General features: G+C 38.7%; 1 protein-coding gene across 3 annotated transcripts in view; it reads left to right on the top strand.

Annotated features, from left to right (window-relative positions):
- Positions 1–12,165, top strand: part of LOC107653611 (protein phosphatase 1 regulatory subunit 29-like) — a 136,015-nt gene extending 123,850 nt beyond the window's left edge. For all 3 annotated transcript variants that reach the window (XM_016440360.1, XM_016440363.1, XM_016440361.1), the window contains one exon: positions 6,879–12,165. In XM_016440360.1, the coding sequence (XP_016295846.1) occupies positions 7,191–9,974 (2,784 nt within the window). In that variant the 5' untranslated portion in view covers positions 6,879–7,190 and the 3' untranslated portion in view covers positions 9,975–12,165. The remainder of the gene's footprint in view (positions 1–6,878) is intronic.
- The last annotated feature ends 10,768 nt before the right edge of the window (positions 12,166–22,933 follow it).

Genomic DNA, 22,933 nt, shown 5'->3' with positions numbered 1-22,933 from the left:
CTAATTTTAAGGCTGTCATATTTTGGTGTTTTTACAATGTTTTATTGTACAGTATAATTGATTATCTGTTTTGACCACTAATAATTTGGCTAATGTTAGGCAAATATCAGAAGGAGTTGTCATAATTTTTGGTGGTAATAATATCTGAGAACCATGCTTTTTAGTAGGGATGCACGATAATTCGAAATTAAATCGCAAAGGTGATAAAAATCGTGATTAGGCAGAAGCTGCGATTGTCATGAGTATCTTTCAGGGAAGCACGGTTCTGTGATCAGTAGTAAATCTCCATCCGAAGGCCAGAGGGCGCTCTCGTGTGGAAACTCCAAATACACCCCGCAGAAGAACTCCAGGAAATCCCTATAGCGGTTGCTGAATAAACAGAAGATTTAACTGCTTTGATTAATTCAACGTGACTAATAAACACACTACGACAATATATGGTTTATCTGAGTTCGTCTTATTATAATTTTTATTATAATAAAGTATATAATAATGCAATGCTAATGGACATAACCTTTATCACTGCTTAGGATACTATGAAATATGTTGCGTGCCTTTTTCTGTTTAAGAAGCCACATCATCTCACAGAAGGATTTAATTCAAACACTCGACTGACGTTATGAAGTGAGTTTGGAGTAAAAACATGTTATTAAATGTGGTATTTTCACGTGCTTTCATGTGGAGCAGCATTTACTACACAGAGCCGTAGTTCACTGACAAGTTACGCAAACAGCTTTCATAATCGCAGAACGATATCTTCGATTTCATCATCGCGCGATTATGAACACGATTTTGCATAGCTTGTCAGTGAACTATGGCTCTGTGTAGTAAATGCTGCTCCATCTGAAAGCACGTGATGGAGATTTACTACTGATTACAGAACCGGCTTTACTGACAAGATGCGCATGACAATCATTTAGGCAGTGTTATGAATTTTGTAAAAACTGCAAATCATTTACTGAGTGTTAAGAACCTAATTTCACTGACCATTTGTCTAAAAACTACTTTAAGATTTTCAGACACTTCCTTTTGTACCCAGTTTGTGGAAATTGCCAGGTGATAAAAGAGGCTATGCTGACATGGCAATATCGCTGCATGTTATCGCTGTACAAAATGCTTCATAACCCCATAGTGAATTTTAGCTATTATTTGAAATCCTCTCCCTGCACTAAAATTCTGGCAAGCAAACTGGCATAAATGTTGCTGACATACTGTACAAAAAATAGAGGAATAGGGTGAGACGTATTAAGTTATAATACGAGGCAGAATTTAAGGGCACTCTAAAAAACCCAATCTGCTCAGTCAAGACCCGGAGGTTTTGAAGCCACTAATTATAATTCAGGAAGTTAAAGCTGCTGCACCCTCTGGGGCCTTGGTCCCATGTAGGTCATTGGATGTCAGAGCGACGGCAACGTCTGAGCATTTGGACACAGACAAATTTGTTTTTTTAGCTGTTTGAATGCCCCTGTGGCTGCCCGTGTCAGTTTTGCTCTCGGGGTGAACGTAACTCTGGCAATTCCGTGATCCCACAACCCCAAGGGGTGTTTGATGTCTCAGACGACTGCCTCAGACAAAACAACTGAATTTACTTTCTCTGAATGTATGCTGTGTATGTAGTGCGTCGGCAGGAAAACGGTGGGGTTTTCTTTGTTGGTACGTGAAAGGGAAATCAACACACTCTCAAAGATTGTTTCATGTTCTTCCCCTTCCTCTGAAAAGTTTTCCCACTCCAGGCAGTCTATGTTGCTGCTGTTTGGAGATAAAATTGGTATTCTAACAAGTGCACACTGTGGTGGCTGAGGGGGAAAGAAGAAAAATCAAGTACTTAAAGGTGCTTGAAATGGCAAATTGCGGTGATTCTCAGAATAATACCACAGCTGGAAATCAACCAACCAAAACTAGTGCTCAATGTGAATGTTATACATTAAAACAATGAATTATTGAACTAAAAGTATACTGATAGATATTGATATTATATCTCGCTTATTTGAGGCATTCACACTGGGACCTATTTGCACGGACAAGACAAAGTCATTTCAAATGGTTATTTGAGGCAACAAAGTTAAGATAATTTTGACTGGTGAAATGTGTAATTGCTGCTCCACCAGTGTTCCCAAAGGACATTTCACAATCCAAGATCATTTTCAAAGTGGTTTTCTAAAAAAACATCTGCTTTTGGTCAACACAAACACAGCCCCACCCTAAACTCACACCACTGGTTGAGTCACTGTTGCTATGTTGGTCTGGTCTGCTCAAACAAAGCAATGTTTTGATAGTTATACATTAAAATGCCTAAATGGGGGTTACATACATAGGCGGAGGGTGAACCAACTCCAGGGAAAGGCTAAAAGCAGCCAAATGTATTAAACATCATAATCCTGTCTTTTTAGGCAAGAACCAGACATGGGTGTCATGTAGGCTAAAAAAATGTTTAATGGGACTGAATTTGTATTTAACATGATTACAATTTAATAAAAACGTTAGAAATTGATAATTATATAACGTTTCCTTTCCACGGTTATTCAAACAGCGAATAAATTCTATATAGAAAGTGACTATCACTAACGTTGATCTATTGCGAGTTTAAGCACTAAAAAAAAAAAAAAGAACTATCGTTATAATCACTGAATCTGTATACACTGAAATGAATCTCTTACTTACATTGTACCTACATCTGCACTTTGTTGTTTATGATGAGAGAATTTGCAAGAGTCCGGAATTCAGTCAGCGAACGCGCGCTCTCAAGTCTCAACAAAACTGATCTGTTTCAACGATGAGATGACTCATCTGAATGCCTCTGATTGGCCATTGCATTCCTAAGCTCAACAGAATTGTGTGTGATTGGTTCAAATGCACAACACAGTAAAAACGCTTAAAATGAAACACGGTGCAAAATGAGCAGATCTTAATTTAATGCCACAATCGACACTGTCTATTCATATTCAATTTGTTAGCAACAGACGTAATAGATACAATTTATTTGTGCAGGGGCATTTTTGTCCAATTTAGTGCCATTTTTGCCCCAAGTCCCTGTGGCCAGGGGAAGCCTAAGCCTATCATATCTAACTCACTTGAGGCATTTACACTGGCAGCAATTTGCAGTGACAAGACAAAGTCATTTTAAATTAGAATTTACCATTTGAGGCGACAAAGTTGAGAAAGGTTTGACTTTGAGGAAATATGTAATTGTTGTTCACCTAAAAAAATCACAAGAATTAAGATTTTCAAACAGGTTTTCCAAACACATCTACCATTGGTCAACCAAACAGATAGCTCTGCTCCAAAATCATGCCATTGGTTGAGTCACTGGGCTAGTCTGCTTAAACAAACAGAGCAAGATTTTCATAACTCCACAGTAGGGCTGTGCAAAAAAATCAAATGCGATTTTCATGCTCATCTCGTCAGTAAAGCCAGTTCTGTGATTAGTAGTAAATCTCCAGCATGTGCTTTCAGATGGAGCGGCATTTACTACACAGAGCCGTAGTTCACTGACAAGCTATGCAAAATCGCGTTCAAAATCGCAGGCGATTCATTGGCGATTATGAATGCGATTTTGCATAGCTTGCCCTACTCCACAGTGTTACTTTATAGTTGTCTCTGCAGATTAAGTTGGTGATAGAAGTATTTTAATAAATATAAATAAATGTGCCTCATCACTCAACACGTGTAGCACCTCATTTGACCTTTGGCTAGCATACCATTTGCCTGAAATGTTTTTTTTTTTTTTTCCTGCGTATAATGGTCTTAGTACCTCTGATCTCATTTGCTTTTACTTTGACTCTCTCTCATCTCCAAGAGGTTCATATTTAGACTATGAAGTCTCTAAAGTAACTCCTAGTCTGGTCCACCTGCTTTCACAAGCTGTAATTAGCATTAGCCTCTAGTCCTAATTAAATCGCAGATACACTGTGTGATAACTCGACGTGAGAAAACGGAAAGGGTTTCAGGTCTCCACAAAAGCCCGAAGCTTGGCGGAATAAAGTAAGAAAGAGGTGGTCTTAATTGTTTCCTTGCTGTTGCTAGCGCGTGCTATTTTTGTCTTTTGAAAGGACAGTAGTGATAAATTGCTAGCATACAATGCCGCCGTTAAAAGACAAGGCAGGAAGAAAGAACATTGATAGAAATGCAGGCACATAGTGAATACAACTTCACATAAGCGCAGATGCGTCATTCCCATTTAAACAGAGGTTTGATTTTTGAGCTAAGTGGGTTTCGAATGCAAAATGTATTTGAATCTTTGATTAATTTAAAGCTGTTTAAATACTTTCTCCTATACCAGAAAATAACTCTAAGTTAGTCATGTGTAGCTTGATTTCTCTGAAAATGTCTTAACGCTGTGACACTTAACATACTCATTTGATTGTGCAACTACTTAGTTGTTACATTTTTTTTTGGTCCCTCTTTCGGTCACATTTTATCTCGTCTAGTGCACAAAGAAAGCCAATACTGCCACTAGTGCCCTCTCTCTCAGGAAAACCTCAGAATGGTGTTTATTTTAAATTGTGGCATTACAACCCTACTGTGATAATACAAGAGTTGAAAGATCTCCCAAATGTATTACTTAATTTAAACCACTGAAAGCCAAATGACACTTCAGTCAGTGTTGTGTTTGGGGAGGTTGTTTTTAATGAATCCAGCAGAGACTGATAGTTATCTTATGTGTTAAAATGCTGCTATGAGGCCTCTACTGTAATATTGGGGTGACCTTGTATTTGGACAGACCTTCTCAGTGTGGAGCAGTACTGGTGGAGTGTTTCCTCAAGGCACTAGTGAGTAGACTAACTAATTAGATCTTTAGCTGATGGGGTCAGAGCTCAGTGAACAGAGGGATGGAAATGAGCCGATGTGACTGGGGATGAGAAAGTTAAACTGCTGGCATTGAAAGCTATAAAGAGAAGAATGTAATATATATGTTTGATCAGGGGATAGTTGTCACAAGGAGAAATTGTCATAAGAGATGTATCTCAATAATTATAAGGTTTTGAATCAAAAGTCCATTTAAAATAGAATTTACTATTTAAAATTTATCGAAAAGCCTGTTTATTTACAGATACCATTGTGACAACATGCCCCACTATTAGTTAATTGGGTCTTCAGTGAGATATCTTTATAATTCTGGTCAACAATGGTGGAAATATTTAATATATTTTTCGCACGTCAGCTTTTAATACTTACGGCTGGAATTTTGAAAACCATTAGCAAGCACCATTAATTCATAATTCTGTGTTTATCGCAGTACAGTGTGGGGTATTAACATTTATTAGTTTGAAGGTGTTTGAGATATTCCACTGGGTATAATATCGTTTGATAGTTTAATGTGCAACAATCATCTGGCATACTGAAGCTACATTATGCAACCTTTTTAGGATAACTTTTACAATTATGGCTTTTTAAGTAGTGCTATGTAAAGCTTTTTTCTCATAAGCGGGGTAATTAATACTCCCTTTAGAATTACATCTCTTCACATTCAATTTGCATAAAAGTCTTCTGCGTTATTTGCATGCAATGCACGTTTCCCTTGATATAACCAACATGTTTACACGCATACATTCATAGCCATACAAATACACCCAGTTGCACACAAACATTCCTATCGCATTTTCTTGGGCATAATTTATATTTGTGAGTATTTAATGAGGCTGATGTAAAAGAGTTTTAAAGCTCCTTAGCTAATGTTGTTTTTACAGAGATGAAAAGACCAGCACGCATGTTTCAGTCTTGAGGGACTGAAGGATTGACAGTTACGAGAGTATCGCGTGGTTATGACACTCTGAGGGTCTGTGGTAAATCAGCTGACGTCAGTTGAGGAATTGAATTGTCAATTTCAATCTTGAGTATAGGCACCAAGGAAAACAGGTTCTCTGTTTCTGTGAGGACTTTAGGAATGAGAAGTGACTATTGTAAAATTGGATGCTTGAATTCTAGACTGAGTGGCTATGCAGTGTTGCTTAGGTTTTATTATGTAGGGTTTCGTGACAATATTTGTAGTAAACGGATTATTAAAATTTTGTTCTGTGTGAATTTAATTCAAATTATGAAATAAACATTTTGTTAGCGGTGTCTCCATACAGAGGCAGTTTAGAAAATTGACGAATTAGCATCAGCAGGAGGCCTGTTGAGCATTCAGTGATTTATTAGACAGATTTCTTTGAAGTTACAAAATTAACCTGAGGCTTGATGTCTATAGTGTCAAACTCCTGTAAAACACCCACATATAATATAATATACCACACTGTAAGTTTTGTTAACTTTGTTTTTAATTGCTAATTCTTGTAGAAAGAGGTGCTTGGACAATATTGGTATTGAGGCATTTAGAGACTCTATGGCGCTACCTGAAGCTTACCAGTGTAAACTTTCCTTAACATTCTAGTGCATAACTTCACTGACCAAGTAACTCGCATGCACATACAAACGTGTGCACACACACATACACAAACAAACACCTTCCTGTTAAGCCACTGTAGCTGTGCTACGAAAATGTTTTATAACAAAGGAAGCAAACTTTCTTTCTGCAAAAGAGTGACATGTAGAATGGTGGTGTTTGGATAATGGTAATCCTAAACGAATCCTCAGAGGCGCTGTAAAACCTCAGTGACTTACAAAGACTAATGGCTGTTCTACAGTCTGGTCCCTAATTATGCTGTCATTTATGCTTTCTTTTATAACAATTTTGAGGCTTTATTGTTTAGTTGTACCAATAAGGTTTTACATAATCAAACATTGTTGACTTATAAAACTAGTGCAGTAAAGACACAGTTTTATGCCTTTAGAAATTTGAATACATATGTGGTCTTCTAAATCTGGTTTTGTTTATAATTAAAGCATAAAAAACATTAATTTCTCAATTTTCTCTCCCCCACCCTTTGTCTCTTGTACAGATCCAAAGACTGACAGACTGAAAACATTGCTCAGCAGTTCATAAAGGGAGCAGTCAAGAAGTCAAAGACCATGAGTTACAGCTGTGGCAAGCGACGCTATAAACCTAAAACACGGACCATGTAAAATGGGGACTATGTTTGGCATTATGGTCCCTGAACAGCTGTGACTGCCCTCAAAAAACATTTTTCCCCGAACCTGTGTCTTTGTAATCCTATTGGCCATCCATCTCCTGTGATCATTTTTTCTTATTTTGAGCCCTAACCTCTTTCGTTTCCCACCTTGATCAAAACAAATCCAGTTTTTACTCCAAAATGGCCTGCAGTTTCAGCTTAACTTGTGCTTTTCCACCCTCCTTTCTCATCCTCTCTCTTCATATTTTTCTCCTTCTCCATGTACCTTCTTTTGTGAGGGGTGACTGCTGGCTAATTGAGGGGGATAAAGGCTATGTGTGGCTGGCAATCTGCAGTCAGAACCAGCCTCCATATGAGACAATCCCACTGCACATTAACAACACCGTCCATGATTTACGGCTGAATGAGAACAAGCTCAAAGCAATTTTCTTCAGCTCCCTCAGCCGATTCACCAACCTTACCGACCTCAACCTCACCAAGAATGAACTCTCCTACATTGAGGACGGTGCCTTTGCGGGACAGGCCAATCTACAGGTCTTGCAGTTGGGATATAACAAGCTAACCAACCTCACCGAAGGGATGCTGCGAGGGTTGGGTCGAATGCAGTGCCTGTATCTGCAGCATAACCTTATAGAGGTAATTGCAACCAATGCCTTCTGGGAGTGCCCAAGCCTTAGCAGTCTCGATCTTTCCTCTAACAAATTAGCAAAGCTGGATTCATCCACCTTCACCGTTTTGGGTGGGCGGCTAATAGTGTGTGAACTGGCTGGAAATCCTTTCCATTGTGGCTGTGACTTGTACGGCTTCCTTATCTGGCTAGAGGCATTTGACAACGTCACTCACACCTATGACAGGCTCCAGTGTGAGACCCCAAAAGAACTTTTTGGTTACCCTCTCCTGAGTCCTAGAGGTAATCATGGAAGAAATGCTCATTCTATCCTGTCATCCGTGTGTAAAAATGGAGTTATTGTTAGTGGCATAACTGCCCTGCCTCCTGACTTAGACTATTCTGGGATGGGGATAGATATTTATGATCATATGGGACCTTCTTACCAGCCCACAGCTTCCTCAACCACAGACCCCACATACAGCCCCACCATTAAGTTGCAAATGGTCTCCCTCTCTTCCGCATCCCTCTTGGTTCAAATACCCAAGCCCTACAGTAAGATGTATATTTTAGTGCAGTACAACCACACCTATGTGTCAGACATCATGAACTTAAAGAACAAGAATGAGATTGTCAAACTAAACAATCTAAATCCCCACACAAATTATACCTTTTGTGTTGCCTCCATTCGCAATTCCCAGCGGTACAATCACACTTGTCTGTATTTTGCAACTCGGGCTCCAGGTCCTGATGACTTGCGAGCAACCCCTTCTACCACCACCCATTACATTATGACCATTCTAGGCTGCCTGTTTGGGATGGTCATTGTGTTGGGCTTGGTGTACTACTGCTTACGTAGGCGTCGAATGCAAGAGGAAAAGGAAAAGTCTATTAGTGTTAAGAAAACTATCTTAGAGATGCGCTATGGGCCAGAAGCAGCTGCTGCAGCAGCCAAGGATCCTTCAGCCTTGCAGAAACTCCATGACCAGTCCCATCATCAACACCACCACGGCAAGTTGTCCCAGTCAGCATCCTCCAGCTTGGGCGTCCTTCATAGTTCAGCTAACACCACCTCTTCTCGACTTTCTTCCCTTCCACAAGTGGAGAAGATGGCTACATCTTTCTCAGAGGCCATGGCCAATAAGGGCAACTACATGGATGTAAGAACATCAGCAGGAGGAGAGGAGCGAGTAAGAGATGGAGTGGTAACAGGGTCAGGGAATGAAATCACAAGGGATGAAAATGGAATTAATGGAGAAGATGACTCTGATGATGATGGCCGAGATTCAACATCGGAGATCTCTACCATTGCCAAGGAGGTGGACAAGGTAAATCAGATTATCAATAACTGCATTGATGCACTCAAACTAGACTCTGTAGCTGTTGTGGCAGCAGCTGCGGCCACTGCAACTACAGCGGATAACACTGCCTCTCCACCACCTCCTAGTGTCCCTTCATTAGCCAGGGGACTAATTCCACTTTCCCCTACCATCACAGAGACATGCCATATCATGTCGTCCCCTAAAATCCGTCCTCCACCTCTTGTTTTGCCCCTTTCTGAGCGGCCCGGCATCAGCGGAGGTGGGTTTCTCTCCCCTCCCTACAGGGACCCCCCCCCAGCTACAGCATCACGGCCATTGCAGAGGCAACTCAGTGCAGATGCTGCAGTTGTTCCTATCAACTCTGTTAAAAATCGCTGCAGCGTTTCTTCCGGTGGCTCTGTCAAAAATGCTCGGGTCTTCAGTCTGGAAGTCCCAGACCCTCGAAGCACAGAGCCATGCAAATACCCTGAGAAAGGCAGCCCTGTTCGGTGCGGGGAGCCACTGGAGAGGTTGCCCTTAATAGGGGTTCAAGGAGTCAGTAATGGCAGAGGAGATGGTGGCAGTGGGGGTGGAGGGGGAGCCGGTGGTGGCAGTGGTGGTTCGGGTGGGTGTGGTGTTGTGGTCGGACGTGGGGGCAGCACAGCTCAGCAGCACCACTTGGAGGTGCACCCAGACTACCACTGCTCAGAGCACCGACACTCCTTCCCTGCCCTCTACTATGAGGGTGCCACTGACTCCCCTGCCCAGAAAGTCTCCTTTCTAAAGCCTCTCACTCGCACCAAGAAGGACACTGCCTATTCACAGCTTTCTCCCCGCCACCACAATTACTCAGGGTATTCCTCTAGCCCTGAGTACTCCTCTGAGAGCACTCTTAAAATCTGGGAGCGCTTCCGACCATACAAGAAAAGCCCCCGTGAAGAGGCCTACATAGCCGCTGGCCATGCTCTTCGAAAGAAAGTGCAGTTTGCAAAGGATGAGGATCTCCATGACATTCTGGACTACTGGAAGGGGGTGTCAGCACAGCAGAAACTGTGATGCTTGTGAGAGACATGACAGCAGGAGGAGAGGTTGTGGAGAAAAGGACCGATGACTCTTGAGACAGCTCGGCAGACTCCATCAGCAGGTGCTTTGGTTCCTATAGGCCACCAAAGAGACAAGTGTTCTAAAAGAGACAGAATTAAGCAGGTGTTCCAAGCTCATTAAGGCATAGATAAGCAACCAACCAGAAATGCAGAGGAAGTGGCATATAAAAAGGCATCCAGTTTCAGTTTAGAATCCCTCCATTTTACCTTGTGTACCACCTATGTCTTAAATTAGGAATTAGTAGTTTTATTTTATAAATGCCTGAATATAATCTCGAGAGATGGTGGTAACTGATGCTTGTCAAGATGATTGTTTTACAATGTTAATTAAGAAGGAAAAAAGAAAAGTTGGCTGAAGCCACAGGTCAAAACATGGATACCTTGTTCCCTCTCATTCCCTAATATTTGCTCAAGCAAAGCATATTCATTGATTTGGGACACCTACACAAATTTTACACAGCATGTGTGGGACACAGTTATCAAACCAGAGGCAGCCATTTGGACATGCTTTATATTCAAGCAGTGTGGCAATTTGATAAAACACACAATGTTAATTCCTTTTTGGCATTCATTGTGGCACAGCCAGCCTCAAAGACATTTTTCTCTTCATTTGTACTCTTTAGCCAGTTTTTATTCTAAGAAGGGAAAGAGTAAAATGAGGTTTAAGAATGGAAGCTTTATGTCTCAATTTGATTTTATAAGTGGCAGCTAGATATAGACCCCAATGTAGTAATAGGCTGAAATACACAAGACTTACAGTTGTGTATTAAATATTGAGGCACGTTACACAAAGAGTTTGCTTTGTTTAGCCTGATGGGAGGTAAAATGCCAAAGCTTAACCAAATGACACACTTTCATAAAACGCTAAACCTAATTTGGAAGCTATAATTTCATGAAAAGTTAAACATATAATTTCATAATAACTGAGTTGCTGGTGTTTGAGTAAAACTTTTCAATGACCTATTAAGTTTATAACAGGCACAGAAAACCTTGAACAGGCTTCACATGTGTAAAATACTTTTTTTTTTCTGCCATTGATTCCACAGAATCAGATGCCATATTTGAATTTAAATGATTACTTGGTCAGGTCTTCTTTCATTGAAATAGTATAGTAGCTCTGCTGTTATTTTTCCTTATTGATCTGACCTTCTGTTTCCTGTTATAACCCACTTTTCTTGACCTAATGTCAGCTGTGGTCAAACTAGGGATGGTATGAAACTAATTCAATTATTTCTCATCTCATTTTTTAAGACCTTGTTATTGTCCTTGTATGGCTTTATAGGGAAAATTAATTAGTAATTTGCAGCAGAGGAGTCAAGAGGTCACAGAGGCGCTAATTTTATTAACACTGCCAGATTGGAGAAGTGATTGAAATTAATTTCGCACTTTCCGGTCAGGTCATCACCTAGAATGCATCCCTGGAGTTTTGCTGGTTCGCCCGTGGCAATGAAAGGCAAGTTAAAGCTCTTTTTCCTCAGAGCAATTTATTAAAATATACACCTCAAGCTCTTCAAAATAGGCCTATGGGCTTTGAAATTTCAGGCAAGGGCATTTTTGATGACAAACATTAGCATGTGTTGTTTATATCATATGGTTAACATCCACTGGGTTCTCACAGCATTGACTGCAAACATCAATAGAATTCAACCTGTACATGGAAATTGATTTTCCTTTTACAGTCACATTTGGCCAGCGTTGAAATTTATGAACTCTCAACGTGCATCAATAATATGTCACATCATCCTTCAAGGTTCAAAATCAATGCTCGGTAATTGAGAATTGACAGTGTCAAGTCAAAATTCAGAGGTTTGCCTTGTGAGCCATTTTACTAAAACCTCTCAGAGGGAATTCAAGATTGCACTCAATCACAGTCTATGTGATGAAAAGACAAGATGCATGTTTAGTAATTGGTTACCCTGTTAAGAAAGAAGCTATATTAATGCTTCAGCTAACGTTTTGTTTTTGTTGTGTATATCTGTATAGAATAGTGCTAGAAGAGAGTATACATGGATTGATATGAATATCACTGACAAACGCAGACCCATAGCTAGAGCTTGCAACAAAACGACGAACCCACACATGCATATATCCCACCATCATTAACTTGAAATCTAATTTATTCCTATTTAAGACTCCAGAAGTTGTTTTTTCCCTACTATTTTCCTAAATTCAGTTTGAAGATGAGTTTTCTAAACAGCCTCAAGGCTTGCATTATTGCACTGTGGTTGGGAGATACCAAACTAAGACAATTGGAGAGAAATTATTATGCTCTTGGAATGTTTTAAGTATAGGTACATTGTTGGCATATGGGAATGACAGTTATTTGTGGTTTGCTTTCCTGCTGACAAGTTGGTTTTTGGTAACGTGTCTGTATGGTCTTAAAGATATACAATGTTGATCTGATGTAACTGATGGCTGACTGTGAAAACTGTGACAAACACAACAATCTATACTAACAATTGTTACACACAGTATATGTACAAGTAGTATTAGATTTCCAGTGGGTATGTCCAGTGAAAACTAAATCGCTGTATGTGTACACGTACATACAAACACGCACATATACACAAAGGCATATGCAGAGTCTACAATCTACACTTACTGTATAAGTTTACAGACACATAGTCTTAAAAGTGCCCTCTTGGCACTAAAACAAAGAGCGAATTATTTTAAAGGACGGTGCCAAACATTTGTAAGATTGTAACTGTTATTTATTTGTCAAAGTAACATCATTATTTTATGATTGAAATGTTGTTGTAGTTGGCATCATCATTTTTGTCCCCCAGAATGCCCTCCTGATCAGGTGTACTCAAGGCCAAAACCCAGATGCTTTTGCATATAATTTTGATGTGGATTGTGTTTTGATTGATTCCCAGTTATATTACTTAGCTTAATGCATCCTAATGCTGTCCAAATTAATATAATTAATGGATAATTTACATCAGGGCTGTATTGCTTTGCATAAAAAAGACATACTGCAGGTTTCCTAAGAGCTCAAGCTTTCTGAATCCTCAGGAAAAAAAAAGCAGTTTTGCTCACATAAATGCCACTGTAACTCCCACAACATGGGTGAGTAAAGTTCCCCTCTCTGTATGGTTTTACAGAGAACTATAGTTTCAACAATTTCTGTCCTCCCACTAATAAAGTTTTAAGCAGCGAATAACTTACGGCCTACAATTCTCTGGCCTCCTACCATCTTGTCCGTGGAGATAGTAAGCCTTTCAAAACCAACCATTGTCCTCTGATGCACTTGTCAAATTTAGTTGCATGTTCAGAGTGTGATGAAGCCTTTTTGCTCTTTTTTTCCCCTCCCTTTTTCCTGCTAATGTATTGTGCCAGCGATTTCTCTTTCATATCTCTATTCCGCATGCTCCAGCTGAGCATTCGTGCTTGTGCTCCTGAAGCCTTGATAAAATGAATTTGGTGTGCGGTTAGTAAACACAGAAAGGATTTCTTGTTTTAATGAGCTGTATGTATTTTGGCTGCTTTAATCAGGCCAGGCCCCCTCAAGACCCCTGATTAGACACCAGAACGAGGAATAAAATGTCATTCACAGTCTCCATGGCACCACTCCGGGTTTAATGCAAAAAGACTCGAATCGTAGAGCATTCCCAACCCCCTTATCTCGAGATGGGTATTAACTCAGCAGGTCAACCAAGACCTCAGAGAAGAACCCACTGTGACTGAGGCTCGAGTTTTGCGTGCCTTTCAGTCAAACAATTTTTGAGTAATAAGTGAACCGAGCCTGGGGAAGAGAGCAAATTTATTTAAGTGATGGATTGGCATGTGTTTTAAATATAGCTTCAGTAATAAGTTCAGGTTTCATGTAGATTGCTAATTCAGTTTATTCACTTTTATGGCAGATTTTTGTTTTGTTCAGGTTTGCAAACTGCCTCGTTTTATGTGAAAACTATTTGAAGTTAACATGAAAAGTGCACTTTTTTGGTGCATGATTCATCTTCATGTTATTCCAAAGAAAAGTAATCATTTTGCTGACAAGTTGGTTTTTGGTAACGTGTCTGTATGGTCTTAAAGATATACAATGTTGATCTGATGTAACTGATGGCTGACTGTGAAAACTGTGACAAACACAACAATCTATACTAACAATTGTTACACACAGTATATGTACAAGTAGTATTAGATTTCCAGTGGGTATGTCCAGTGAAAACTAAATCGCTGTATGTGTACACGTACATACAAACACGCACATATACACAAAGGCATATGCAGAGTCTACAATCTACACTTACTGTATAAGTTTACAGACACATAGTCTTAAAAGTGCCCTCTTGGCACTAAAACAAAGAGCGAATTATTTTAAAGGACGGTGCCAAACATTTGTAAGATTGTAACTGTTATTTATTTGTCAAAGTAACATCATTATTTTATGATTGAAATGTTGTTGTAGTTGGCATCATCATTTTTGTCCCCCAGAATGCCCTCCTGATCAGGTGTACTCAAGGCCAAAACCCAGATGCTTTTGCATATAATTTTGATGTGGATTGTGTTTTGATTGATTCCCAGTTATATTACTTAGCTTAATGCATCCTAATGCTGTCCAAATTAATATAATTAATGGATAATTTACATCAGGGCTGTATTGCTTTGCATAAAAAAGACATACTGCAGGTTTCCTAAGAGCTCAAGCTTTCTGAATCCTCAGGAAAAAAAAAGCAGTTTTGCTCACATAAATGCCACTGTAACTCCCACAACATGGGTGAGTAAAGTTCCCCTCTCTGTATGGTTTTACAGAGAACTATAGTTTCAACAATTTCTGTCCTCCCACTAATAAAGTTTTAAGCAGCGAATAACTTACGGCCTACAATTCTCTGGCCTCCTACCATCTTGTCCGTGGAGATAGTAAGCCTTTCAAAACCAACCATTGTCCTCTGATGCACTTGTCAAATTTAGTTGCATGTTCAGAGTGTGATGAAGCCTTTTTGCTCTTTTTTTCCCCTCCCTTTTTCCTGCTAATGTATTGTGCCAGCGATTTCTCTTTCATATCTCTATTCCGCATGCTCCAGCTGAGCATTCGTGCTTGTGCTCCTGAAGCCTTGATAAAATGAATTTGGTGTGCGGTTAGTAAACACAGAAAGGATTTCTTGTTTTAATGAGCTGTATGTATTTTGGCTGCTTTAATCAGGCCAGGCCCCCTCAAGACCCCTGATTAGACACCAGAACGAGGAATAAAATGTCATTCACAGTCTCCATGGCACCACTCCGGGTTTAATGCAAAAAGACTCGAATCGTAGAGCATTCCCAACCCCCTTATCTCGAGATGGGTATTAACTCAGCAGGTCAACCAAGACCTCAGAGAAGAACCCACTGTGACTGAGGCTCGAGTTTTGCGTGCCTTTCAGTCAAACAATTTTTGAGTAATAAGTGAACCGAGCCTGGGGAAGAGAGCAAATTTATTTAAGTGATGGATTGGCATGTGTTTTAAATATAGCTTCAGTAATAAGTTCAGGTTTCATGTAGATTGCTAATTCAGTTTATTCACTTTTATGGCAGATTTTTGTTTTGTTCAGGTTTGCAAACTGCCTCGTTTTATGTGAAAACTATTTGAAGTTAACATGAAAAGTGCACTTTTTTGGTGCATGATTCATCTTCATGTTATTCCAAAGAAAAGTAATCATTTTTTGTAAGAGGTAATAACTTGTTTTCCATGACTTTCCTTTTCAGCAGATGTCATTACCTGTTGTTTAACGTTATCCAGCTTTTTTTGTAGGAAATGCATACCTTCAGAAACTTTTCTAGTAGTTAATTCTGTCATTTTGTTTAAAGTTAATGTAAGACAAGTTTACAGCAAAATATCAAGTAAAGGTAGATTTGAAGAAGCACAATTGCGATACGTGGAGAGGCTCTTGAGGGTGAACTTGACCTTCGATGTCTACATCCAGATCCAAAAGTCTCCTCAAAAGAAGTGTTTCAAGAGGTCAGGCTCCATATTCTGGTATGTATCGCCCACTTTTTCCAATTCAAACAATTCCCAGTACACATAACATTGATTGAATATCCTGTTATGCCACATTAGAGAAATAAAATGGGTTTTGAATGCTTCATGAATGTTTCATGTTGATTTTATATCAGAATTGAGTTGGCACAGTCTACAAGAGCCTAAAGGCACTTTAAAGTCTTAACTTTAAAGTTTCAGTAGCAAACATTACAGGTCAATTCCGCCAAACATCTCCACACTTCCTGTAAGGCAGGCAACGTCTAGAGGTATGATAGGACGGTAATACTTCATACTGTGAGGGTCAAGCTAAGGTTGAGGGCTACAACTGAGCAAGCAGGGAAAAAGACACAAGACCACAGTTATTTTTGAGAGAAAACAGACAAAAAAGTGAAAACGCCAAAGATGTGGCTCAAGGCACGACTCGACCCGATTCATTTTTAATGCACCTCAAACTTCCCTAGATCTTGTAAGTTCTGTCAGGTTGCAAAAAGTTCTGTTATATACACTTTTAATGGCTATGTACTGTATATGTGTTCTTGTGTGCCAGTTTTGAGGAAATGGTCTACAGGGGGTCTTTTGGAAATGGCGTTTGTAATGCTTTTCATCTTAAGCAGGGATTTAATTACCCCTGTATGCCAAAGCCGAGGGATTGCTGCTTTTTATCACGCCGTGAAAAGATTAAAATGTCCCTCAATAGGTTTTCTTTTCTGCCTGTTTTGTTATTAGCTGTCAAGACCGGTAGACTGTTAGATAAATACATTAGTTTACAGCATCTCAGCATTGTTGAGAAAATATGCCGTTCAATTTCATATTTGCAGCCCCTTGGAGTAATAATAAATATGGTTTATTCTGCAGGTTGCATTGATGAGTCCGGATAGGCAGCGATATTGTCCAAAGGCACATTTGACCTCTCTCATGTGTTAGATGCATCAATTTCTTGTTTAACCAGGCAATCAATCTTTTCATGATGACGATAGGAGCATCTGATTTTTTTATTCATACAATTTGAAAACACCTCACAGCATTTTCCGACCCCTTTGAGGTTTGTGAGCTACGGACGATGTGGATATTTCATTCAGAGATGAGTGAAATGCCTCGCAAGGAACCCCAGAGATGCGGCATATACGAAGCGGTAAAAGAGACTTGTTTTTCTCTCATATCCTGCTGTATGTGCACAATACTGCTATTCACGATCACTAAATTGAGGGCCTCCGGTTATCACAACGAGAATTACTTTTATACATGTACAATGTATGAGTTTGAGAAAAAGCGATAAATGTGAAAAGGAGTTTAGGTAGAAATTCAAAAAGCAGTTTGTTTCGACCTTCAGGCGTGATGTTCCACTTAGAAACATGCAAAGTGGATGTGCCACACTAGAGTGACTGAGAAAACAGATAAAAGAGGAAACACAATGAGATGTTCGCTCAAGAAGGAAGAGGATGAAAACACAAATCCTCTTAAAGTGAGGGACATGGTTTTGCTCTTTGATTTTCCTCTCACTTTAAAAGTCAGCTTGAAACGGCGTTTGCAAACCATGTTACTATAGTGTTATGGGACAGGTTTTTAAGTGAAACAGGATATTCATTAAGATCAGAATATAGTGTGGGATATGATTCTATCCATTGGGAGTTGTTTGGATAGTGGAAATTGTCTCAATATTAAAGGTGGTTAGAGGAGAGGGGTTGAAAAATAACAGGACTTAAATTTCAGATGAAGAGGAAAGTAATTTCTATATATGTTGATGAAAGATTACAAAGGCAAACGTTTTTCTTTTCCTTTGGAACAACATACACTGATGAAATGTTCATAAGACCAGGAACACGGTAAAGTAAATGATCTATTTGGATTTCATGTTGATTTTTTTAAACACATTTTCACCTCACATCTTGCTGAGGGAGTAGATAATTACAAAGATATGCGTTGCATAAAAAGCTAATTGTGGTTACAACTGCATTTTGGGTTTATGTTGAAGTGCATTTGACAAAAAAAAAAAAAAAAACCTAAGCAGCACAACTGTTTTCAACATTGATAATTATGAGAAATGTTTCTTGAGCACCAAATCAGCATATTCAAATGATTTCTGGAGAATCATGTGACACTGAAGACTGAAAATTCAACCATTGCAGGCAATATTAACATTTTAAAATACACTGGAATAGAAAACAGTTATTTTATTTTACAATATTACTGTTTTTGCTGCAAATTTTGATTTTTTTGATCAAATAAATGCAGCCTTGGTGAGCTTAAGAGACCTAGCGACCCCAAACCTTTGAACAGTAGTGTATGTTAATAACCTATCATGTAAATGGTTGAAATTTAATTCTGAATGCATTGGATGTATAAACCACCCATGTGCAGCTGTGCTTCAATTGCTTTGCCCTTTCTGCTGGTTTGCCTTGCTCTGACCTCTTTCGTGTTTAGTTCTGTTTAATAACTTATTTTATTTTGAGTTGAGTTGATGAATTTAGACAGGGCTATAAGAGACTCAATGCAGCTAATGCAGACTCAAGGACGGCTCTGCTGCTGTCAGTACATAGTAGATAAGACCCCTCTAAATGAGGCCTTTTATGTCCACTATTTCTAAAACCCTGCTGATGGTTTAGTGCTACTCCATATTGTAAGTAATGAATTCAAAATGACCCTATTTGCTTTTTAAAAAAATGGTTATTCTCAAATCTTCAATGAACCACCATGAACCTCTTTTAAGATTACTATCAGAGTCATTAGCTCGCTTAAATCAAATAGCCAAATTACCGAACTAATCTCAATGTTACTCTAATGGAGATAGATGGCCTGTCTGTTTTCATCAATTCAGAGCCTTTTAGCTGATAATACATTATAAAAAAAAAAATCTAAAATTACAGGATCCCCGTCATCTCCATTAACTGCTAACAATACAACTGCTGGTTTAATTCCAACCATATAGGCTATTCCTTGCTAACTTTTGTTTTAGCTTTGTCTTTTTCGCTCAGCGTTTGGCTGAAAAAGCATTCCCAAATGAAGAAGATAATCCAGATCTCCAGATCTAGTTGGCCTAATTGGCGCTTTCAACGTGCCCGTTTTATCGTTCCGACACAATTTCAAAAGCTTTTATGGTTGGGGAATCAGGCATAGAAGAAGCTAGCGCTATATACTGTAAGCTAGCCTAGCCATGGTGGTGCTATCAGTTTCCAGTAATATCATTTAATGAGGTTTGAAATTGCCAACTAACAAAGCTGCTAACAAAGCACTTAGCATCATGCTAACGATCTGTAGATAGAGATGTTTGTTGCCTGATAGTGTGAGGATTAGCATGCTAGCTCATGAAATGTGTAGTTTGTTTATTTTGTGTGTGGCATGGTTTCACATATGGTATGTGAGTGACTAGCAATCAGGCAACTCCGTTTCCTCGGTTCACATTTGACGGTCATTCGAAGAGAGGGTAATTTTACGTAGCAGTGTGTTTTTGCCCTCTTGCCGGGTGTGATATTTGGAACGTGTCTAATTCCAGCGGTCTCTAAATGAGTCTACAGCCAGCATGTGGGATCTTGTGCTCTCTGCATGCATAATATGCTGGAGATAATCATCTTGGAGTTAGTGCAGCATAGCAATCTGTTCGCGCCAGCCTGAAAAGCGCTTCAAGTTAACAGATAACGTATGATGCATTTCCCCATTTTCACCTTTTTGATTGGCTTTGTGATTTGATTTATGTGGTATTGCAAATTCCATCTCTTATTTTATCTTTTACACTGAAAGTTAATAAAAAAGCAGTGATGTATTTCCAGACTTGCATAAAGGCCAATGGTTGCTTGTAGTTGTTGCCTAGAGCTGATCAGGAGTGCGTTGTGGGAATCTGGCATTTTAAAATAATCACCTAGGCTATGAACCATATTAGGATTTATGTATGTGTTTGTATATTGTCTTTTTATTAATTAATTCATTTATTTTGTGTCAATGTGCGCTGATCAAGTTTACAATGTTTAGGTCACCTGAATGGAGTCACTTATTGAAATGAAGGAAATGCGAAACATCTGTGAATTTTGAAAAGAGTCTATGACTGTTTTTCTACCAAGCTTGTTCTGTATATAATTTTTTTTGGGTGGGACTGGAGTGTATTTGGGGAGGGTTTTTTTTTTTTATGGTCGGGGTCGTGCAATGATCTGTAATTAAGATTACTGAAACTATAGACTGAAAAAAAGACATGAAAATGAAATAAAATGTTATATTTGCATGATTTCCTGTATTTTCAATGAGCCTAAAATTAATTGTGGTGTATATTGAGTGGATGTACGTCAAAAACACTATGAAACAGAAATTCCGATTTTTTTCTGTGATGTTTTGTCATTTTATTTTCCCCCGGGTTTTATTGACTTACTTTATTCAAGGCATTGCTTCCACTGCCATCACATTTAAACTCATTTACATGTATAATGGATTCAACTGCCACAGTAAATGAATCAATTACTTGATGAAACAATAGGTCAGATCATTGTCAAACGTGACCATTTACACCAAAACTTTGTAAATGTCACTGTGTACCCTTAATTTTCTTTGGCCTTCATCATACAACTCAGCTCGAACTAATCTGATGTTTTCATTCAGTACCAGCGGGGTTAATTGATATGCATCCCTGTTCAAAAAGATGAACATCCATTGGTCAGAGAGGTCAACAGTTGAAATTGCCAACAACAAACTATTGAAAAGCCAACAACAAACTATTAGCGTTTGCGAAATAATCCCATATTAATTAATACCAACTCACCCCCTCAGTGTTTGACCCAGGAATGTAGAAATTGCTTTAGCAGTTCACTTAATTGTTTATTTAATTATTTTACATATTTAATGTAATCCAAATATAGTGGTGAACTTGATGAGGGTCCTATGGTAAATTGGTTTCGGTGTCACCTTGGTTGTTTGTTGTCTCCAGTGGCATTCCCAACCCATTTCATCGACATAGTCGAGTGTTGGTTCAAATTTTTACCTGATGTTTGTCTACTACTTAATTAACTCAACTTAGTAAGAGGTTAATATAGAGATGTTGGTACACATTCAAGAGCTTTAGATGAATACAGTGAAGTTTACCTCACACCTTTGAGTAGAGTTCCTATTGTGCTAAAGTCTTTGTTGTTCTTTAATGTTTTAAAGAGCATTGATGCTTTAACAGCATTGATTAATCGCCTCACCCAGTTATTGATCTTCAGACATCCCAGAAGGCTTGTCTTCAACTGCTTTCTTAAGAGAGTCTATTATGAAAGCATCTTTGAACTGTCAAAACAAATCCTAAAATGATCATTTGACATCTTATTCGATTCCTTGTCAAGAATAATTGACACTCTTCTGACAGTTGAACTTTTCTGGAAAACCTTTCCAAGTATCCCTTGATGACTTAATTGTGAGGAACTTATGTATAATTCACAGTATAAACTGGGAGTTGGAAGTCTGAAAACCACTTGCTCAGAGACTGTGATGGCCCAAATTCAATCCATCAGACAAATAAACTCCACCAGCCACAATTGATTGGACACATTCTTGCTTCAACCCATGTGAGATGGCGGAAATGGCATATCTGCTGGTTGCAAAAGTCAATTAGACCCATGGGAGTCTTTGAGTGTTGTGTAATTGTGTTTCCATCACATCAATATATTCAATTTGAGATTTGCATTCAACAACAAAAATCAGCTGTTACAATGATTTTGAGTAATTGGGTTCCACATCAAAATGTAATCGTTGGCCTCTTAGTTCACCTCTACTTAATTAACCCCATCTCCAAGAGGACAAGATGTTGGGCAAGAGGTCATAGGTTATGTTTGCTCTTTCACACCTCATTACGATGAAGGGGAGATTGATTTTGGATCCATGTATGAAACATTCTTCCCTCTGCATAGATCCCTATATACAGTTGATTCATTTGAACACTGGTCCATTGTTTAATGTGACATTCATTGCTGTTTTTTTTTTTTCATGTTTCATTGCTTCTTTTTGGTGTTGATTCTCATTCTTTGTCTCTCAATTTCTGTACAAAAGATCTATTTCTATATTTGCAATAAATTTGTATCAAAAAGAACAAATTTGTGTGGAGTTCTATTCCCCTGCACGCTCAAGTACTGCTTTTATTGATGTCTTGTTGGGGAAAGTTACTTTTAAAAGTAATGCAATATTGCAATACTCCCTAAAAAAGTAACTAATTATGTTAGTTACTGGGCTTGCTTGTTTGTTTTTAATATAAAAAAGTTATGTTTTTGGCAAATGTAAAAGCCCTTTCACACCAAAAGTGAAATGAATAAGCCTCAGGCTGAAGGAAATGTAAATTCACATCTGTACAGTAGAGGGCGCACCTCAAACCTTTCAGTTGTGCTGCCGTTCTGGATTGCATGAAGAATAGGATGCAGGAGAAGAAAGTCCAACACTCTTCAGCAAATAAACAAACAAATGAAACAAATGTTATGTTCATCCAAAGTCATTTTCACTTATTATTATAGTTGAATAAGATCATCGAAGGTCAGCAGCAAAGTCATTGGTTAATAAAATGGGATTAAGTACATAAAGGATATTTGTTAGTTAACATTTAATTATTGCAGCTTTGCATCATATTCTGAGTTTGCCTTTCACATTTTGAGGAATACTGAATTTGTTTTTGTGAAAGTGAAATGTGTAAATGCATGTTCACCTTTAGTCTAGAACTACAGTAACCATCATGTTTACACAGCACACACACAACACCTCTGCATTTACTCCCGATTTCTCTCAATATGGGGACAGGAGAGCTGTTAGTCAGTAAATGGGAAAAAGTAATGCATTGCTTTACTAGTTACTTGAATCTGATTATTAGTAACTCATGCTATTTGTAATGTGTTACCCCCAACACTGGCCTTATTCATTCAAAGTTGTCTTTATCATCCCGCAGAGCAGGATTCCTTTAACTGGTGGCTCCCAGACCAAATCCAGCTTGTTAATCATCTGGTTGCTCAAAATGG

This window comes from Sinocyclocheilus anshuiensis, unplaced genomic scaffold (assembly GCF_001515605.1).
Source record: "Sinocyclocheilus anshuiensis isolate Anshui unplaced genomic scaffold, SAMN03320099.WGS_v1.1 scaffold1079, whole genome shotgun sequence".
Lineage (NCBI taxonomy): Eukaryota > Metazoa > Chordata > Actinopteri > Cypriniformes > Cyprinidae > Sinocyclocheilus > Sinocyclocheilus anshuiensis.
This window is presented reverse-complemented; position numbering and strand designations above follow the sequence as displayed.